Below are 17,407 nucleotides of genomic sequence, written 5' to 3'. Positions count from 1 at the left end.
ACACCATAGGTTCATATATCATACAGCAGCCAGGAAAAGCCGCTCAGAAACGATTTCTTTCCGTCAGATTTGTTTGGAATTTTAATCCATAAAAGTAAAATAAAGTATATAATAACTCCATCCCTACACGTAATTTAAACTTTTATGTTTAAGTTTTCCTTCATTCTTACGATGCAATGACGAGCGGCAACTTTAATGATTGACACACCTTTGAACCAATCAGAATCGAAGGGAAGCACGGACTGACCAATCAGCGTAGAGGAATTGTTAAAGGTAATTAAATGTCATAAATGTCATGAATAAAAATAAATAAATCTTGAAATCAGTGAGAACTTTGTTCTCCATAAAATCAGAATAACTTTCAGCAAAAAGTGATTAAAAAAATCTAATGGATTGTTGTGAGACTAATTTTTGCTCATCAGGCACTTTACAGGCACACGTTGCTTTGACCAGCAGACTTCAGAACTGGATCAGTTCTTGGTATCATGCAGGACACGTTCTTCAGGTTTATAGACCAATGTGATCGCACCATGCAGTCGTTGCATATTTGTGGGTTGAACATCCATGATGTGGAAGTAAAATTCTTCTGTATCCCAAAAGAGCTCTGCTGGACTGAGATCTGTGACTGCGGAGGTCATTGGAGTGCAATGAACTCATCTTCATGTTCCAGAAATCAGAGTGACTTGATCTGTTCATTTTTTCTTGGTTTTGTCCAAGAGAACAGCTGCTGAGTGGATTTTCCCCTTTTTTTCCAACAATTCTCTGTAAACCCTTGAGATGCGTGAGAATTCCAGTAAATCAGCATTAGCAAAATACTCACAAAAATACTCCTCACATGTCTACATGCAGAATGTGACTATTTAAAAATTGGTTATTTGCATGGCCAATTGGCTAAACACAGACAGGGGTAGCTGCACAGTGAACCTCAAAACCTAGAAATATCAACAAACAAGAGTAAAGTAAGTTCACAACAAATGAAGTTTTCACAAAATTTAATAAACATTTTGAACCTACAACTTCTTGAGAAAAAAGTTCAATCTGAAGTCCTCATGTGATACATGTAAGTGAACATTACTATGGTACTAACGAGTGTATTTGGTAACTGAAAATGTTCAGTATGTATATATCATGTTCAATTATGTTTAAATCTCATTTCCACACTTTCACAGATTTTCCTGTGTTTTTTTGTTGCTATTTAATTATCAACAGTATGATCATTTATGTCCCAGAAACAAGAAGAACCTGACAGAACACGAAGTTAAGTGGTATGGTTGCTGAATGTTAAACATGTGGCAACAACTAGATTTCTTAAAAATACACATGTAATCAAGTCTTCCATGAGGACCGGATCCTTCACTCCTCCTCTGAGTCGACGGCCACACCGGGCCCTGCGGCCGGCAGCTCGGCCTCATACTGCTTCTTCAGGCCCTTCAGATACATGCGCAGGCTGTCGGGGTCCAGCCGGGAGTTCCTGGCTGTCTGCAGAAGACGATTGGCCAAGTGGTACACGGCCCTCTGCCTCTGAGACTCCGGGTCGCTGTGATGTCTGGCCTGGAAGAACCAATCACACCATATATAGTCTCATTTACTGGGGATTGTTCTGACATAAACCACGCCACAGCGTTGGCTCACGGCGTCTTGGTATTTAAAGTTTGCTGTTTAATCAGCTGATACGGTACAGAGGGCAACAAAAAGTCACACTTTAATCTCCGGGAATCATACCAGCAGCTGCTGGCTGACTTTAGCAGCGATTGCCTTTGCTTCTTGGATCACGCTCGGCGGAAGCGCCGTCATTTCTGCTACTCTCAGACCTGTGGGAGAAACGACGGCCTCTGTGAGGCCTGGAGGCGAACCCCAGCGGGGCGGCTCTGGGACCTCCTCGGCTTGGTACCGTAGTGCCTCTCCTCGGAGCATCCTCGGTTCAGCAGGTAGGTGTACACCACCTTCTCCTGGCCCGTGTCGGCGCTCCGGGTGTGCTGGACCTCCATGTGCTGGTTCTCCACGTTGGGGTAGAGCGCCTCCAGCTGGCACAGCTCCAGGTAGTGCGTGGCAAACAGAGTGAAGGCCTGCGGAGGGCAGAGAGACGGGACACGCCCTCAGGACGAAAGCTGCTTCACGCTCGACCTGCGAGGTTCAGCTACCGGTTGGAGGAATCTGAATGATCTGGTTTAGAGCTGGGCGGCGGCGGCGGCGGCGTGCCGCGGCAGTCCTCGGCTTACCTTCAGGCTGAGGAGGAACTCGCAGACCGAATGGCAGATCCCGATGCCCTCCTCGGCGCTGGTGCCTCGCCCCAGCTCGTCGATGATGATCAGCGACCGGTCGCTGGCGTTGTGGATGATGTACGAAACCTTCGGGGAAGAAACACAGTCGCTCGCACCAGACTGACCGGCCGAGTTCCCGCGTGAGCGGCGACAAACCTCCTTCATTTCCAACATGAAAGTGGAGGAGTTGGTTTCAAAGTCGTCATCGACGCCGATTCTCGTGAAGATCTGGTCCGCGACTCGGAAGGAGGCGTACTCCGCAGGGACGAAGGAGCCTGGCACAAAAGCATCAGTCACAACCAGAGAGTCGCATCTCGACGCGGCGGTGGAGTCGGGGGGGGGGGCTTGCTGCCGACCTATCTGAGCCATGATCTGACACAGCGCCACCTGCTTGAGGTAGGTGGACTTGCCGCTCATGTTGGGCCCTGTGATGATGACGAAGTTGCTCCCCTCGGAGATGTAGCTGTTGTTGGCCACGGGCTGCTGGCCGGCGATCCGCTCCAGGATGGGGTGGCGGCCCTGCTTGATGGCCAGCGTGTCTGTGAACTCCGGGCGAACTGGAACCGACACACAACACCCAACGCCATGAGCAAGGCATCGGCTGATGCTCATGCTTCATAATATTTTAAGCAGGTTTTTTTTCTTCCATTTTGCCACTTTTTTCCTTTTCAAACTGGAAGCTTAAGCTGTTTTATCCATTTTAACTGTCTCACACATATTCAACCAAGACTAAAACAGCTTCAGCGGTTCAGACCGTGCTGGTTGCTGTACTTGTTTTGCCTATTTCGGCCGTTCTTACAGCAGTTCTAGTATTTTCATTTGTTTACTCTGATAAAATCCAATTCCTGGTAAATGGTTAAAAACACACCAACGTTCAGTGGAGAACTGGAGTGAAAGCGTTAAAAGAGATTACTCCGCGTCTTCAGATTAAGGACAGATGTTTGTGTTGCAGGATGGACAGAACATTTGTCAGAATGAGGAAGTGGTCGGTGGCCTTCCTCCTCATCCCCACAGCTCACCATTACATACACTGAGCTCACATTTCTCCATCCGCTGCTGGATGTAACTCTATATTGATGTATTAATTTATCTAATTAGTTCCCCTGCCGGCTCTCAATGTGGATGATGACATAAGTGTTGATTTCCTGCATTTTCATTGTGTTTTTTTGGTGATTTATTACCAGGCAGTAACAACTTTGATGTAACTCGGAGAAGACCTGTGCTGTGTTTGGTGCTCTTCAGCAGGAAGGTGTGTTATAGGTGACTTCGGAGGTGTGTGTGTGTGTGTGCAGTGGTTACAGGCGGTTAGCGCGTCTGCCGGAGGAGATTTGTCCCGGTAAATACGGCACACCGGCGCACGCTTATGTAAGAAGGGTAATCTGAGTGCAAAGCAGGCTGGCAGGGAAGCGGGGCAGGCCGTCAGCACGTGTCTGCGGAGAGACACTTTCAGACAGCTGAGCGCTCGCCGCCCACGTGGCTGCCGGCGCCGCCGCTGCCCACGGCCGGCAGGCAGGGGGAGAGGAGCGCCGGCTCCTCCACACGCCTCCGGGGACGCCCACCGTAGTCTGAGAGGGTGCAAGCAGTGGCCAGCGACAGCAGCATGTCCAGCATGGAGACGGCGTCGGACAGCTTGTACAGGCAGTGGATGTGCTCGTGGACAGTGGAGAGCAGCTGGCAGATCACCCTGAAGAGACACAGGTCAAAGAGAGGGGAGACACAGTCTGGCTGGCAGTGCCCTCTAGTGGAGGTGAAGGAATCAAACAGTTCGATGTGCCAGCCATCAGGGGACACACACACACACACAACACCTATTTAATGATACTTTCTGGTACAAAATTCAGTCAAAGATTCAAAAAATCCTCCTACAACAGCTGCTTGACATGAATCTGTGCTTTGCTGTGTGTGTGTGACTGGTTTTCCTCACACGTAGGACATGTGGAAGATCTCCCTGAGCGCCTCGTCACAGCGGCTGTTCATCTTCATCAGGTCTGCGGTGGTGAAGCTGTAGTTGTTCTTGTGTTTGGTCACCTGAGGATGCCAGACGATGAGACGGCGGTTTAATGACGGCAGTTCGGCTTTTTCTTCTTCAGGATGCTCGGCTGGCTCTGCCACCTTGATGAACTCTGCGGGGAGTTTCCCCTCGGGGAGCCCCGCCCCCTCCAGCTTCATCTGAATGAAGAAACCTCGGGCCGTGCTGAAGCTGGTGCGCGTCGGGAAGCCGTACTTCTCCCCCATCTGGCTCACCAGCCCTGCGCGGCACATTGACATGCGGCGTCCCTGAAGGGCAGCGAAACATCAACATGAGATCCGCATTTGGCATCGGCACCTGCGATGTCGTCCACGATCTCGGTGTACGCCTTCCTGGCGATGTCGAGGAACTCGTTGATGTTGGGGCGCACGGCGTAACACTTCTGGGAACGCATGTTCAGGCTCCCCTTCAGGTAGGTTATGTCATGATTGACGACCGTCTTGATCTGCTCCAGGATCGTGTCGAACCTGAGGCGGAGGAAAACGCAGTGAGGGCACGGAGAGCGTGACGCGCTGAGCAGATCCAGAGAGGAGGCCGATACCTGTTATCCTCCAGCGTGTTGCTGTACGCCTTGAGCAGAGCCGTGCTGCAGTTCTTTAAGGCCACCTACTCAAACAATTCAACAACATGATGCAGATTCACAGGGGGGGACAGAGTGTTTTCACTCGTGTGATTTGTGTGTGAAATCACATGACGAAGCAGGATGGAAACGGCAATGAACGAACACAGACCCTTAGCTGTGGGACCAGATCCAGAGTGTGTTTGAGCTGGATGACGTGCGTAATTTTTGCTTCGGCGACCTGAACCTGCAGAGACAGAAGTCAATCGCGAACAGAAAGACACAGAAAAACACTTTGAAACACATCACAGGTGAAAAAAAAGGACAGTGCCAAAAAAATACTACTTTAACGCGGTGATGTATCTGTGATTGAGGGAGGAGAATTCCTTCCACGCAGTGCTGAGTACGCACCGTTTCCTGCTTGGGGATTTGGACCAGAACAGACAGCAGCTGGTCGATGTCGAGGAAATGACCTACGGCTGAAGAGGCGACGGGGACAGTGAGACGCGGCCCGGAGACAGACGAGATAAACACTCAGTGCTGCTTTCGGACCGTTCTTCAAGCCAAAGAAGAGCTCCTCGTCCTGCAGCAGCTCCTGTATGCTGTCCAGGCGAATGCTGATGGTGTCCACGTCCACCAGCGGCTCCAGGATGTTGGAGCGCAGCCTCCGGGCCCCCCCTGGGGTCTTGGTGTGGTTGAGTACACCTAAAAGAGTGTGATCGCTCCTGGAAGAAGGAGAGCACAAACCCCTCCTGAATGCACCTTTGATCCCACTTGAGGAGCTGATCTTCCTTTCATTCGAACCTGTGATCTCGATTGTTGACCACCAGCTCCAAGTTAGCAGCCGACGCCGAGTCGATCATGGCCGTCTGCTCGCTCCCTTTAAAGACGACTTTGAGGGACTTGGGAGCGTAAACAGAGTTCTGGAGGAACTCTAAGTATTTCAGCAGAGCGGCCGCAGCTGCCAGGCAATAATACCTAAACAAATCATGAAACTGGGTAATAAAATGAAGCACCGTGCTTCAGTGCATCTGTCTCTGTTCATTTACGTCCCCCGTCACGTACTTAGCCTGTACTTCCATGAGGACGGTGCCAAATTCTGGAGCGCACAGCTGCTGAATGTACTCCAGTCCTTTCCTCTCGTTAAAGTACTTCCTTTGGATCGCAGTGAAAGCCACAGCCTGGCCGACGGCACCATAAAAGGCAGATATAACTCACATCAATCCACAGGGGTGACATAGAGGTGCACCTGCTTTATTAAGGCTTTTGCATGTTCTCCCTGTGCCTGCATGGAGTCTCTCACAGCTGAGAAGGTTACTGTTGAGTGTAACTGATACTCTTGATAGCTCAGGGCCCACATACAGCCTCGTTTCATCTTGACTGACAACCAGAATGAATGAAGCACTTCCTGGTTTAAATGTGTGGATTATTTGTCAGAAAGAATTGGAACTGTTTTCATGCCTCTCGTACCGTGAAGTTCTCAGTGATGAGCTTGAACAGCTTTGTTCCTTTCCCCTTCTCACTGGCCGTGTCGGGCATCAGTATTTCCACCGGCATCAGGATGTGAATCTTGCGTATGACCTTGAGATCCGTGGATGAAAATGACAGAGATATGAAGTGTGTCTGTGCCTCTTCCGAGTGATTGCCGTTACCTTGGCGTAGGTCCCCGTGTCTGCAAACTGAGACAGAACCAGCTCTGGACATTTCAAGTTGAGGCTCGCCATGCCGATCTCCCCCCGGGCCAGTCCGCGGCCCTCCACCACGGCCACCATCACAGAAGCATCGGAGGCGGTCGAAGCAGAGGAGCAGCTCGTCCCTGAAAGGTGAGGAGATGATGAGAAAGCCCTGCAGTGTGGTGACTCGGCGTTTCAACGCAGGGTCCGAACCTGCAACACCAGCAGATCTGGGGGTCCTCCTGTGTTTCGGTGTGGAGCAATCTGAAGTCGAGGCGAGCAAAGAGGACGTTCTCCCAGCCACGAGGCTGCTGGGGAACGGACCTGCAGAGTGTCGAGAAAATACACGGAAACATTACAAATAACCACCTTCCTACGATGATGGATGTAACTTTACTCACATGTAATCTACCGTTATTCTTTTATTGTCTGCTGAGCACATCTGAATGAACATTAAGATCATAATGTGACTAAGAAAACAACTTGCTTTTGCAAATGCAATAAATCTGACAATGTTTGAAGATTTAGTAATGCTCCATATCAGGTGTCAAACAAACAGTCCAATAACATTTTGAGTGGTTTGAACCAGTAAAATAGTCCCATAATAACCTTTTAGCGTAAACTTTGAAGTTTTTCTTTGTCATGTCACAGAGTATGCAAGATGAAAATATCTATATTTTACCAAACAATTACAATGAAAATGAGTACAATCTCAACATGAGGCCAATTTCAATTAAATGTTCTGGTGAAAACTACAGGGAAACATCTGCTATAGCTGATGCATTCTGCCATCTTTTCCATATAGATTTTTGAATCTATACCACCAGTTTTCTATACACTTCCCAAATCTCAGCACAGTAGAACATATTAGTGAAAAAATGCAAACTTGTCCTACTTCACAGATCAAGTATTTTATATAGAGCAGCAACAGATTTTGATAATTTTGGCTAAACTCTATGTAGTTACATCCAGACTTGTGGCTTGCTTTATTGTCTTGAGTGACAAAATGAGTGCTGACCTTTAACCCTGTCTCTAGGCTTGAGCTACAGAACTATAAACGCCTGTGGTCATTCACTGACAGAAAGACTCATGAGTCATCCTCATAAATGTGATCTGAGGTTCAAAGGTCAATACTGGAACTCATTAGGGGGCTTAGTGACATAGTGTTGTTTCAGAAAGTCCCTAAATAAAGTGTTTTCATCATATTGTGTATATATAGTAATGTTGAGCCTCCCTGGTTGGGATGTGTGAAGCTCGCTAGCCGTTAGCTTGAAGCTAACCCGGCTGGGGGTCACCTGAGGCCGCTCGGTGCAGTGAAGACCCCCGGCAGCTGGTGGCGGTCGTGTCCTCGGTCAGACTGCGGTGGGATGAGCTGGAGGAGGCGGAGGCAGGACCGTAGGAGGTGCTCAGCTCGTTCGGCCCGCTCCTCTGCGGGGTCTCCCCGGAGCCCCGAGCGGCCCGCGGGCTCTCCCCGGAGGTCCGGCCCGTCTGCGGGGTCTCCCCGCTGGACACCTCCTCCGTGCTGCTGCGGAACAGCTTCAGGTTCCGCAGAGGCACCGACATGACCAACACAAACTCACAAAACCTGCTAAATTTATCTTTTGAATTTTTTTTTAAAACAACTCGCATTTGTTTTACCGCTTTTAGCGCGAGCTGCGCGTGCACGTCTGGAACGAGCCTCTGCGCGTGTCGCCGTGGCAAACAGACCGGAAGAGCAAAATGTGTCATTTATTATTAATTCATAACAGTTGGAATCAGATACATAAATGTGTCATTAATTAATTAAAATCCCAATTAATGTTATGTTAAAAAAAAAAAAAGAAAAAAAAGTCCAGGTCTGAGTTTCCACCTCCACCCAGCTGGTGGATGCAGGACCAGATGCTTCATGGTTCATGGGGGATCTGAGCAGGACAAGGCCTCATTCACAGATCACAGGTTAACAGACATCAATAAACCTCCCTTTGGCGTCACAGACACCCTGCCATATGATAGAGGGAGAAGATTTCTGTTTAGTTAGCAGATTTTCTGAGGTAGCGAAAATACATTTACAAGATGTTCGAAAAGGAGTAGGAAGAAGTGTGAGCTTATTAAATCCTAACCCCTCTGCAGTAGTAGCACCCCTGTTATTCAATCATATATTTACATACAGAACAATGTACAGAATTAATATAAGTTTCAGTCTTGGGACAGTGCACCCCTTCCTAATACACTACCACTACCACTGCCATAAATATATGCCACCGTTTACCATGAACAGACTTATTCACTGTGATAGTGACACCATGTGGAATCCTGACTGCTCATCATCCCTGTATACATGTTGATAATATTCAGTCTGAGCCTTTTTTAAAACAATCTCATGCTTGGACATTGTTTTAGTTCTTCACTGACTTTATTCCAAATCCTCACTCCAATGATTGAAGTGTTCATCCTCCTCATTTTGGTTCGAATACTCTTAGTACTGAAGTCCAGATTCCTCTAGTTATACCCCCCCATCAGCAAACAAAACAAAACTAGGTGTTGTGGAGATCTTGCAGATGTCATTTTTATACAGAATGAATAGTTTTGGTCCCAATACTGACCCCTGGGGGATGCCACAAGCAATGTCCAAACAAGATGACTGCTGTCTATTGTCCAGATAACTTTTTAATCCATTGTAGAGCCATTTGCCTGATACTGTATCTTTCCCATTTCTTGAATTTTATGTCATGATTTATTGTGTCAAATGCTTTTTTGAGGTCTATGAACACTCCAGCTGCACATTTGTTTTTGTGTACGGTGAGCAGTTTCTTCAATACATTTTTTTTTGACAGCTAGATCATCCTATGTTGTTATTTGAACCTTTTTCCAATGTTTTAAATAGCAACTTGCTCCTTGAACTCTTTCTACGTCAACTACTCTCTTCCACAAATACTTCCCAATCGCTGGTCGCACCAAAAAACACTTGTCTTATGTGATTAATATTCGAATATATGGATGATATGAAAACAAACAGATGCTGTGAATATACTAGTGTTCCGAGTGTAAAACTTGATGCGTTCTCGCCGATTCGCAAGTCTGTACTCGTAAGCACGACTGACAAGTGTGTTCTCCCCAAGTGTACGAGTATGCACTTGGTATTAAGAATTTAGAAAGGCCTTCATGGAAGAGACCACCTTCATTTTCCAAAAAACTAAAACTAAGGAATTTGCAAAAAATAAATACTGAACCGAAAGTTGCAAAATCTAAATAAAACTAAATGGAAATTGGAGACATGAAGTCAAAAAGAAATGAAAATAAAAACTAATGAAAAATTCAAAACTATTCTAACCTTGATTGAGGGACTGCTGTAATTTGAAATCAGGCTGTACTGAAAGCAACACAAGTAGTTTTTAGCAGCTGTGCTCCATTATCACCCATAAGTTGACATAAGCTTTGGAACAGAGAAACACTTTCGTTGGATATTTTATTAAAGAACAATAATCATCATTATTGTTTATAATGAGAGTGAAATACTCTACAGTTACCCACTTTCAATGAACTTCTCTTGCTAGGCAAATTCTGAGGCACTGCTGGGATTCGGACCCAGGATCTCCTGTTTACAAGACAGGTGCTTTAACCAGCTAAGCTACAGCGCCATGGCCTTAAGCAGCAAATGCATCTTTAAGTAAAGTAAGTATTCAGTAATCTCAGCCACATCTGCTGTTTCCCAGACAGTCACTTGAACCAGAACAACTACAGTAACATTTATCCTTGATGTTTTAACACAATTGGAACAATGTTCAGTCTCTTTACATAGAAATAAACCTCTAAAGCTGCAAAGCTACAATATTGACCATTGATCTCTGGTTTACTTGACAGCAAATTCAACTAATTACAACAAAGTGTTTGATTCTTAAATTTAAAAAAATTTCTCTGATCAATTTGTTGAGATATTGCTGAACCCTGGAAGTGATGGGAGATTTAAAACAGTCAGACCACAGCTCCACCCACAGGATGGTGCTGCAGAACCTGGAGATGTGCTTTGATACAGACCAGGATTCAAGTTTGAGAACTTTTAATAAACAGGTATGAAAAAAGTGAAAATTTCTAGATGTTGTTTAATTTTACTCTATAGATTTTTTCCTTGCTGATTTGTATTCCAGAAACCAGAACATCAGGCCGTACTTCCCAAGGCACCGCTGGGATTTGGACCCAGGATCTCCTGTTTACTGGACAGGCGCGTCAACCAGCTAAGCTACAGCGCCACTGCGAAGAGGGGAAAGACTGACTCACACCTTCAGAGTAAAGATGGAGGCATTTATTAAATTATAGGAGCCGTGTATGAACTTTATATAATCTGGAAAATAGGAACATGGTATTCAAACTATTAATTTCTTTTTTGTGATTATCAATGCTATGTAGATGTTATTTGGAAGCAAGTGGGCAGCTGACACAGCAATCAATGGCTGAAAGTACATTGAAGAGACATGCCTTCATAGGAACACCTTGCATAGGAAGACAAGGCCTTGGAAACTCCCATTCCCAACATTGGGGAAATGCAAAAAGTAGGAACAAAAGAGCAATGATCCCAGAGGAAGTGCAAAACCCAGAGAAAGAAGGACGAAGATCAAGGGCTGTGGAGTTTGCATCCCAGGGAGCCTGGACCCTAAGGGAACTTCCCAAAAGGAAGATGCCCTCTTCATCTCCTTCCTGCTAAGGTATGGCACTCTCCCAACCCCAACACATCTGCACAAGTGGGGCTTGGGAGAGGACCCCCTGCGTACGTTCTGTGGGGAAATGGGTACCATGGCACACATCCTATCAGGGTGTAAAACAGCACTCACCCCAGGGAGATCCTGATGGCACCACGATAAAGAGCAGAAAGAGCCTCTGCTGGTTATGGAACAGGAGGGAGGAGAGGGGCAGTGATGTGACCACCACTGCCGACCCGCCACTGGGAGGGTGTCACGGTTCAGGGTGGAAACACCCGATGATCAGTAGATACCGCCTGACCAAGGCCTCCTTCTGGACAAGGCTACATTCACCAAAGTGAATGAAGGAGAAGCATCTCATTAATGGAAAATGTTAGCGTAATCAAGGTCGTGTGTGTGTGTGTGTGTGTGTGTGTGTGTGTGTGTTTGTACATGTGTCATTTGGTGCAGGTCTGCCAGGGGTGAACGGGTGTGTGTATGTTTGTGTTTTGAGCTGTATTCCTTATTTTATCATTTGCTTTGTGTACTTTTCATTATAAAATTTTGAAAATCAATAAAAAAAAAAAACGTGGGGAAAGAAAGGATCTCCTTTAAAGGAGAGCAACTAAAAGGAGGCTGGAATTGACGACAGCTGAATTCTAAGTTAAAATTATTTTGCTGTTCAGTTCCACTAACAGAAACAATAGTTGTTTCCAATTACAAGCACTTTTTGAGGCACTGCTGGGATTTGGACCCAGGATCTCCTGTTTACAAGACAGGTGCTTTAACCAGCTAAGCTACAGCGCCTTGCTCACAGGTACAGTGTTTTCTTTACAGTACTATAAGGGACATGGGGTCTAAGGCGAGTCTGCTGCTGTTTCAACAAAATCAGAGCAATGTGCACTCGCTTGACATTTAAATAAAGGCACAGCTACAGTTTGGACCATCATTCACAGGTTTACACACACAAGAGCTTCACCAAAACACAACAAAGTGACTGTTTCTTTAGTGTCACTGTCAGCTAATCTTTTCTGTGCCGTTTGTTTAGATAATGCTGGGATTTGAACCAAGGATCTCCCAAAGAAGAGAGTAGTTAAAGAGCAATTCAAACTGATTGCAGATTAATTATAAGTTTTAATTACTTTGCTGCTCAGTCCCAATAACAATGAACTTCAGCCAGTGACAATTACAAGCAATTCGTGATGCACTGCTGGTATTTGGGACGAGTATCTACTGTTTACTGGACAGGCGCTTTAACCAGCTAAGCCACAGCACCCCGGTTACACTGCACTACCTCCAGATGGAAGAATATTTATCTCCTTCAACTATATTTGTGGCTGCACGAGGCACAACAAGAACATGTAAACAGGCTGCAGAGTCTCAGAGACTCCCACTGCAGTGCATCTGGTGGGAATGCCGTAAAGCAGGCAATGTAAAGCGTCATGATAGTAAACATAGTGCTTTGAATAGTCCTTATGACAGTACCTTGATCTCAACTGCTGTGCATCAGAAACTTCACAGTTCTTTGTAATTTGGATAGCAGGTTACTCCATGATAAAATTAACGCAACCGTTTGTTCTATACTTCAGAAAAATAAACAATAACACTAAACTATCGAAATCACTTTCATATATGAAAAGTCCACCAAGGCACTGCAGGGATTTGGACCCAGGATCCCCTGTTCATGAGAGAGGTGCCTTAACTAGCTAAGCTGCAGTGCCTCATCTGAAGCTTGACTATAAACTCCATCATGGTCACATTTCTTAAAGTCGAACCCATTTACTTATTTCCTCGGAAATCTTTACTGAAGCTCCTCCACACAGCTGGAACAAAGATCAGTTGGTTCACTTGAATCCAGACCAAGAACTCAAAATCCAAACAGGAATTTCTAACCTGCTGCAGTACCTGGACATCATTTCAGAACGCTTCAAAAACATTCAATATTTATTGGCTGAAGCTGAACTGTAAAGTCTGTTGCTGTTTCGTACAATTAATAAAGCACCAACATGTTTTAAAGAGAAGGACTTCAAGGCACTGCTGGGATTTGGACCCAGGATCTCCTGTTTACTAGACAGGTGCTTTAACCAGCTAAGCTACAGCGCCTTGTTCATTCATGGAAACGTGTCCCTGTGATACTCATAATTCTTAAAGTCATATTCTGACATTGTAAACTTGCGAGTTTAAAACATGGATACTAATTTCTGATTGATCAGAGAAACAATCCAAGACTGGAAAAAAGTTTCCAGTCAGAAACTTCTAAATCATCTCTTCTTGAACTGAAAACTAGATTTACTGTAATTCTGTTCTGTTCAGCTTGTTGAGGTGCTGCTGTGATCTGAAATCAGGCTGTACTGAATGTAAGACATGAAGTGTTTATCAGCTAAGCTCCTTCATCACCCATAAGGCCACCTTCATGTTGAAGAACCTGAACATCAGCTTTGGAACGGAGAAACATTTAGGTTGGCTATATGTGCCGCGTGCTACATATATATGAAAGGAGTTGAAATAATCTGATTTCATTTTAGGCAAATCATGAAGTCCAAGGCACTGTTGGGATCCGAGCCCAGGATCTCCTGTCAACAGGTGCGGCCAGCTAAACTACAGCATCTCGTCTGACATGAAGTTGTGGACCTCATGATGCTCAAATTTTGCAAAGTCAGAGCCGTTCATTTCTTTCCTTGAAAATCTTCAGTGAAGCTGATTCAACACGAGACTCTCTGCTCCACCACAACCAGCTCCAATTCAAGACAAAACCAGGTCCCTTCAGGGACTCTACCCTTCAGCTGCAAAGGTCTCAGGAAGGTCTAGACCAGGGGTCTGCAACTTGTATCCCTGGAGCCACATGTGTCTCTTCGGTCCCTCTGTCGTGGCTCCACGGAGCTTTCACAACTATGAAAAGTGAACTAACTTTGAACTTTTGATTAAATTTCCACATCGCACTACCATTCAGAAAGAGTCATCACTCGTGGTCAAAAGGGATTATAAAAACCTACAAGTAAAGTTTTGAAAAATAGCTAAAAGCACACGAAATGGGAAAAAAATTGATAGAATGGCTTAAAAATTGTGAATGAGTAGAATTTACAAAAAAAAGGAACAGAAATATAGTTTGAAAAAGCATGTAAATCTGCTTCAAAGGAGGTAAAATGTTTAAAACAGCTAAAATTCAAAGTTATTGACTAAAAATACTTGAAAAAAGTAATAAAACTGTTAAAATCAAGTACAAATATTAATTAAATTAAATAAAATGTTCACTATTCTGAACCCTAACTTCATAAATGTATCACAAGACATAGTTTTCGTGTGTGCATCAAAACTATGTTTGGTTTGAGACTTGCTGAGCTGCATTCGCCTCATTTTAAAGGTTAAACGTGTTTTGCAGCTCCAGACCAACTTGACTTGGCTGAAAGTTCCAAATATGGCTCTTTTGGTTATAAAGGTTCAGACCCCTGGTCTGGACTCTGAACCCAGACAACTCAATCGCTTGTCTAAACATAAATTAGAGGCTTCAAATTGAGGATAAATAAAATAAAAGCTTTGTTCAGATAAATGTAACACAATAAGCAAAGCGTATTGTTTATTCAGAAGCCTGTTGACATGATAATGTTTTAATTCCTGATTTGAAAGAAGATATGTGGCACTACTGGGATTCAAACTGAGCACATTTTGTTGGGCACCTTAAAAACCAAACCACAGTGTCCATGTTGAGGACATTTGTCATGCTGCGGTACCTGGACATCCCTTTAGGACGCTTCAAAAACAATAAACATGTCTTGGCTAAAGCTGATCTGTAAAGTCTGCCGCTGTTTCATCGAATTAATAAATCACAAATATGTTTCAAAATAAAGGACTTTCAAGGCACTGCTGGGATTTGGACCCAGGATCTCCTGTTTACTAGACAGGTGCTTTAACCAGCTAAGCTACAGCGCCTCGTCTGAAGCAGAACTGTAAACCATGGTCTGGTTTAAAAACTATAAAACATGGTCAAATTTCTCAAAAAAAACATGTCAAAACCATTTACTTATTTTATTCGAAATCTTTACTGAAGCTCCTCCAGCACTAGACTCTGCTCCTCCACACAGCTGGAACAAAGATCAGTTGGTTCACTTGAATCCAGACCAAGAACTCAGAATCCAAACAGGAATTTCTAACCTGCTGCAGTACCTGGACATCCCTTTAGGACGCTTCAAAAACACTCAATATTTATTGGCTGAAGCCAAACTATAAAGTCTGTGGCTGTTTCATACAATTAATAAAGCACCAACATGTTTGAAAGAGAAGGACTTCCAAGACACTGCTGGGATTTGGACCCAGGATCTCCTGTTTACAAGACAGGTGCTTTAACCAGCTAAGCTACAGCGCCTCTCTCATGCAACAGTATATGGATCTCAGCTTTTGTGCACAAGAAGTATTGCAGTTCTTTATGATATGGATAGCAGGTAACTACATAAAAAAATATTGTTCTTTCTATCTCTTCAGGAAAAATGATCACGACCAGGAAGCAATCTAAAATTTTCTTAACAAACAAAGTGCGAACTAAGGCACTGCTGGGATTTGGACCCAGGATCTCCTGTTTACAAGACAGGTGCTTTAACCAGCTAAGCTACAGTGCCTTGCTCACAGGTGCAGTGTTTTCTTTACAGTACTATAAGGGACATGGGGTCTAAGGCGAGTCTGCTGCTGTTTCAACAAAATCAGAGCAATGTGCAGTCGCTTGACATTTAAATAAAGGCACAGCTACAGTTTGGACCATCATTCACAGGTTTACACACACAAGAGCTTCACCAAAACACAACAAAGTGACTGTTTCTTTAGTGTCACTGTCAGCTAATCTTTTCTGTGCCGTTTGTTTAGATGGTGGGATTTGAACCAAGGATCTCCCAAAGAAGAGAGTAGTTAAAGAGCAATTCAAACTGATTGCATATGAATTTTAAGTTTTTATTACTTTGCTGCTCAGTCCCAATAACAATGAACTTCAGCCAGTGACAATTACAAGCAATTTGTGATGCACTGCTGGGATTTGGAACGAGTATCTACTGTTTACCGGACAGGCGCTTTAACCAGCTAAGCCACAGCACCCCGGTTACACTGCACTACCTCTAGATGGAAGAATATTTATCTCCTTCACCTATATTTGTGGCTGCACGAGGCACAACAAGAACTTGTAAACAGGCTGCAGAGTCTCAGAGACTCCCACTGCAGTGCATCTGGTGGGAATGCCGTAAAGCAGGCAATGTAAAGCGTCATGATATTAAACATAGTGCTTTGAATAGTCCTTATGACGGGACCTTGATCTCAACTGCTGTGCATCAGAAACTTCACAGTTCTTTGTAATTTGGATAGCAGGTTACTCCATGATAAAATTAATGCAGCCTTTTGTTCTACACTTCGGAAAAATAAACAATAACACTAAACTTTCATATATGAAAAGCAGCCCAAGGCACTGCAGGGATTTGGACCCAGGATCTCCTGTTCATGAGACAGGTGCCTTAACTAGCTAAGCTGCAGTGCCTCATCTGAAGCTTGACTGTAAACCCCTTCATGGTCACATTTCTTAAAGTCGAACCCATTTACTTATTTCCTCCGAAATCTTTACTGAAGCTCCTCCAGCACGAGACTCTGCTCCTCCACACAGCTGGAACAAAGATCAGTTGGTTCACTTGAATCCAGACCAAGAACTCAAAATCCAAACAGGAATTTCCAACCTGCTGCAGTACCTGGACATCATTTTAGAACGCTTCAAAAACACTCAGTATTTATTGGCGGAAGGTGAACTGTAAAGTCTGTTGCTGTTTCATACAATTAATAAAGCACCAACATGTTTGAAAGAGAAGGACTTCCAAGGCACTGCTGGGATTTGGACCCAGGATCTCCTGTTTACTAGACAGGTGCTTTAACCAGCTAAGCTACAGTGCCTTGTTCATTCATGGAAACGTGTCCCTGTGATAGTCATAATTCTTAAAGTCATATTCTGACATTGTAAACATATGAGTTTAAAACATGGATACTAATTTCTGATTGATCAAAGAAACAATCCAAGACTGGAAAAAAGTTTCCAGTCAGAAACTTCTAAATCATCTGTTCTTGAACTGAAAACTAGATTTACTGTAATTCTGTTCTGTTCAGCTTGTTGAGGTGCTGCTGTGATCTGAAATCAGGCTGTACTGAATGTAAGACATGAAGTGTTTATCAGCTAAGATCCTTCATCACCCATAAGGCCACCTTCATGTTGAAGA

At 44.6% G+C, this 17,407-nt stretch overlaps 1 protein-coding gene and 7 non-coding genes across 8 annotated transcripts; all 8 read right to left on the bottom strand.

Annotated features, from left to right (window-relative positions):
* Nucleotides 1-1,024: 1,024 nt before the first annotated feature.
* On the bottom strand, nucleotides 1,025-8,085 carry msh4 (mutS homolog 4). The gene is made up of 20 exons (XM_030117453.1): nucleotides 7,818-8,085; nucleotides 6,813-6,846; nucleotides 6,502-6,694; nucleotides 6,320-6,430; nucleotides 5,915-6,030; nucleotides 5,654-5,827; nucleotides 5,402-5,574; nucleotides 5,261-5,328; nucleotides 5,022-5,096; nucleotides 4,832-4,896; nucleotides 4,588-4,757; nucleotides 4,374-4,510; nucleotides 4,186-4,289; nucleotides 3,821-3,945; nucleotides 2,618-2,818; nucleotides 2,418-2,536; nucleotides 2,220-2,348; nucleotides 1,892-2,066; nucleotides 1,723-1,811; nucleotides 1,025-1,551 (listed from the first exon to the last, which is right to left on the bottom strand). Exons 1-20 carry the CDS (start codon nucleotides 8,083-8,085, stop codon nucleotides 1,354-1,356), a joined length of 2,724 nt encoding a protein of 907 aa, XP_029973313.1. The 3' UTR covers nucleotides 1,025-1,353.
* A 1,980-nt stretch (nucleotides 8,086-10,065) lies between these two features.
* On the bottom strand, nucleotides 10,066-10,139 carry trnat-ugu (transfer RNA threonine (anticodon UGU)). The gene has a single exon. It is a non-coding gene; the product is annotated as a tRNA-Thr (tRNA).
* A 1,768-nt stretch (nucleotides 10,140-11,907) lies between these two features.
* On the bottom strand, nucleotides 11,908-11,981 carry trnat-ugu (transfer RNA threonine (anticodon UGU)). Its single transcript has one exon. It is a non-coding gene; the product is annotated as a tRNA-Thr (tRNA).
* A 1,222-nt stretch (nucleotides 11,982-13,203) lies between these two features.
* trnat-agu (transfer RNA threonine (anticodon AGU)) lies at nucleotides 13,204-13,277 on the bottom strand. The gene has a single exon. It is a non-coding gene; the product is annotated as a tRNA-Thr (tRNA).
* Nucleotides 13,278-15,027: 1,750 nt separating this feature from the next.
* trnat-agu (transfer RNA threonine (anticodon AGU)) lies at nucleotides 15,028-15,101 on the bottom strand. Its single transcript has one exon. It is a non-coding gene; the product is annotated as a tRNA-Thr (tRNA).
* Nucleotides 15,102-15,460: 359 nt separating this feature from the next.
* Nucleotides 15,461-15,534, bottom strand: trnat-ugu (transfer RNA threonine (anticodon UGU)). The gene has a single exon. It is a non-coding gene; the product is annotated as a tRNA-Thr (tRNA).
* Nucleotides 15,535-15,710: 176 nt separating this feature from the next.
* On the bottom strand, nucleotides 15,711-15,784 carry trnat-ugu (transfer RNA threonine (anticodon UGU)). The gene has a single exon. It is a non-coding gene; the product is annotated as a tRNA-Thr (tRNA).
* Nucleotides 15,785-17,013: 1,229 nt separating this feature from the next.
* On the bottom strand, nucleotides 17,014-17,087 carry trnat-agu (transfer RNA threonine (anticodon AGU)). Its single transcript has one exon. It is a non-coding gene; the product is annotated as a tRNA-Thr (tRNA).
* Between the last annotated feature and the right edge of the window lie 320 nt (nucleotides 17,088-17,407).

The sequence above is a fragment of the Salarias fasciatus genome, chromosome 19 (assembly GCF_902148845.1).
Source record: "Salarias fasciatus chromosome 19, fSalaFa1.1, whole genome shotgun sequence".
NCBI classification, from domain to species: domain Eukaryota; kingdom Metazoa; phylum Chordata; class Actinopteri; order Blenniiformes; family Blenniidae; genus Salarias; species Salarias fasciatus.
Note: the sequence above shows the minus strand (reverse complement) of the source record. Positions and strands in the feature narration are given on the sequence as shown.

Coding starts and splice junctions, on each gene's coding strand:
- msh4 (XM_030117453.1), bottom strand. CDS start 8,085: ATGTCGGTGCCTCTGCGGAACCTGAAGCTGTTCCGCAGCAGCACGGAG. Junction 6,695..6,812: donor AGCCTCGTGGCTGGGAGAAC/GTCCTCTTTGCT, acceptor ACCACACTGCAG/GGCTTTCTCATCATCTCCTC. Junction 6,031..6,319: donor TCATCACTGAGAACTTCACG/GTACGAGAGGCA, acceptor GCCGTCGGCCAG/GCTGTGGCTTTCACTGCGAT.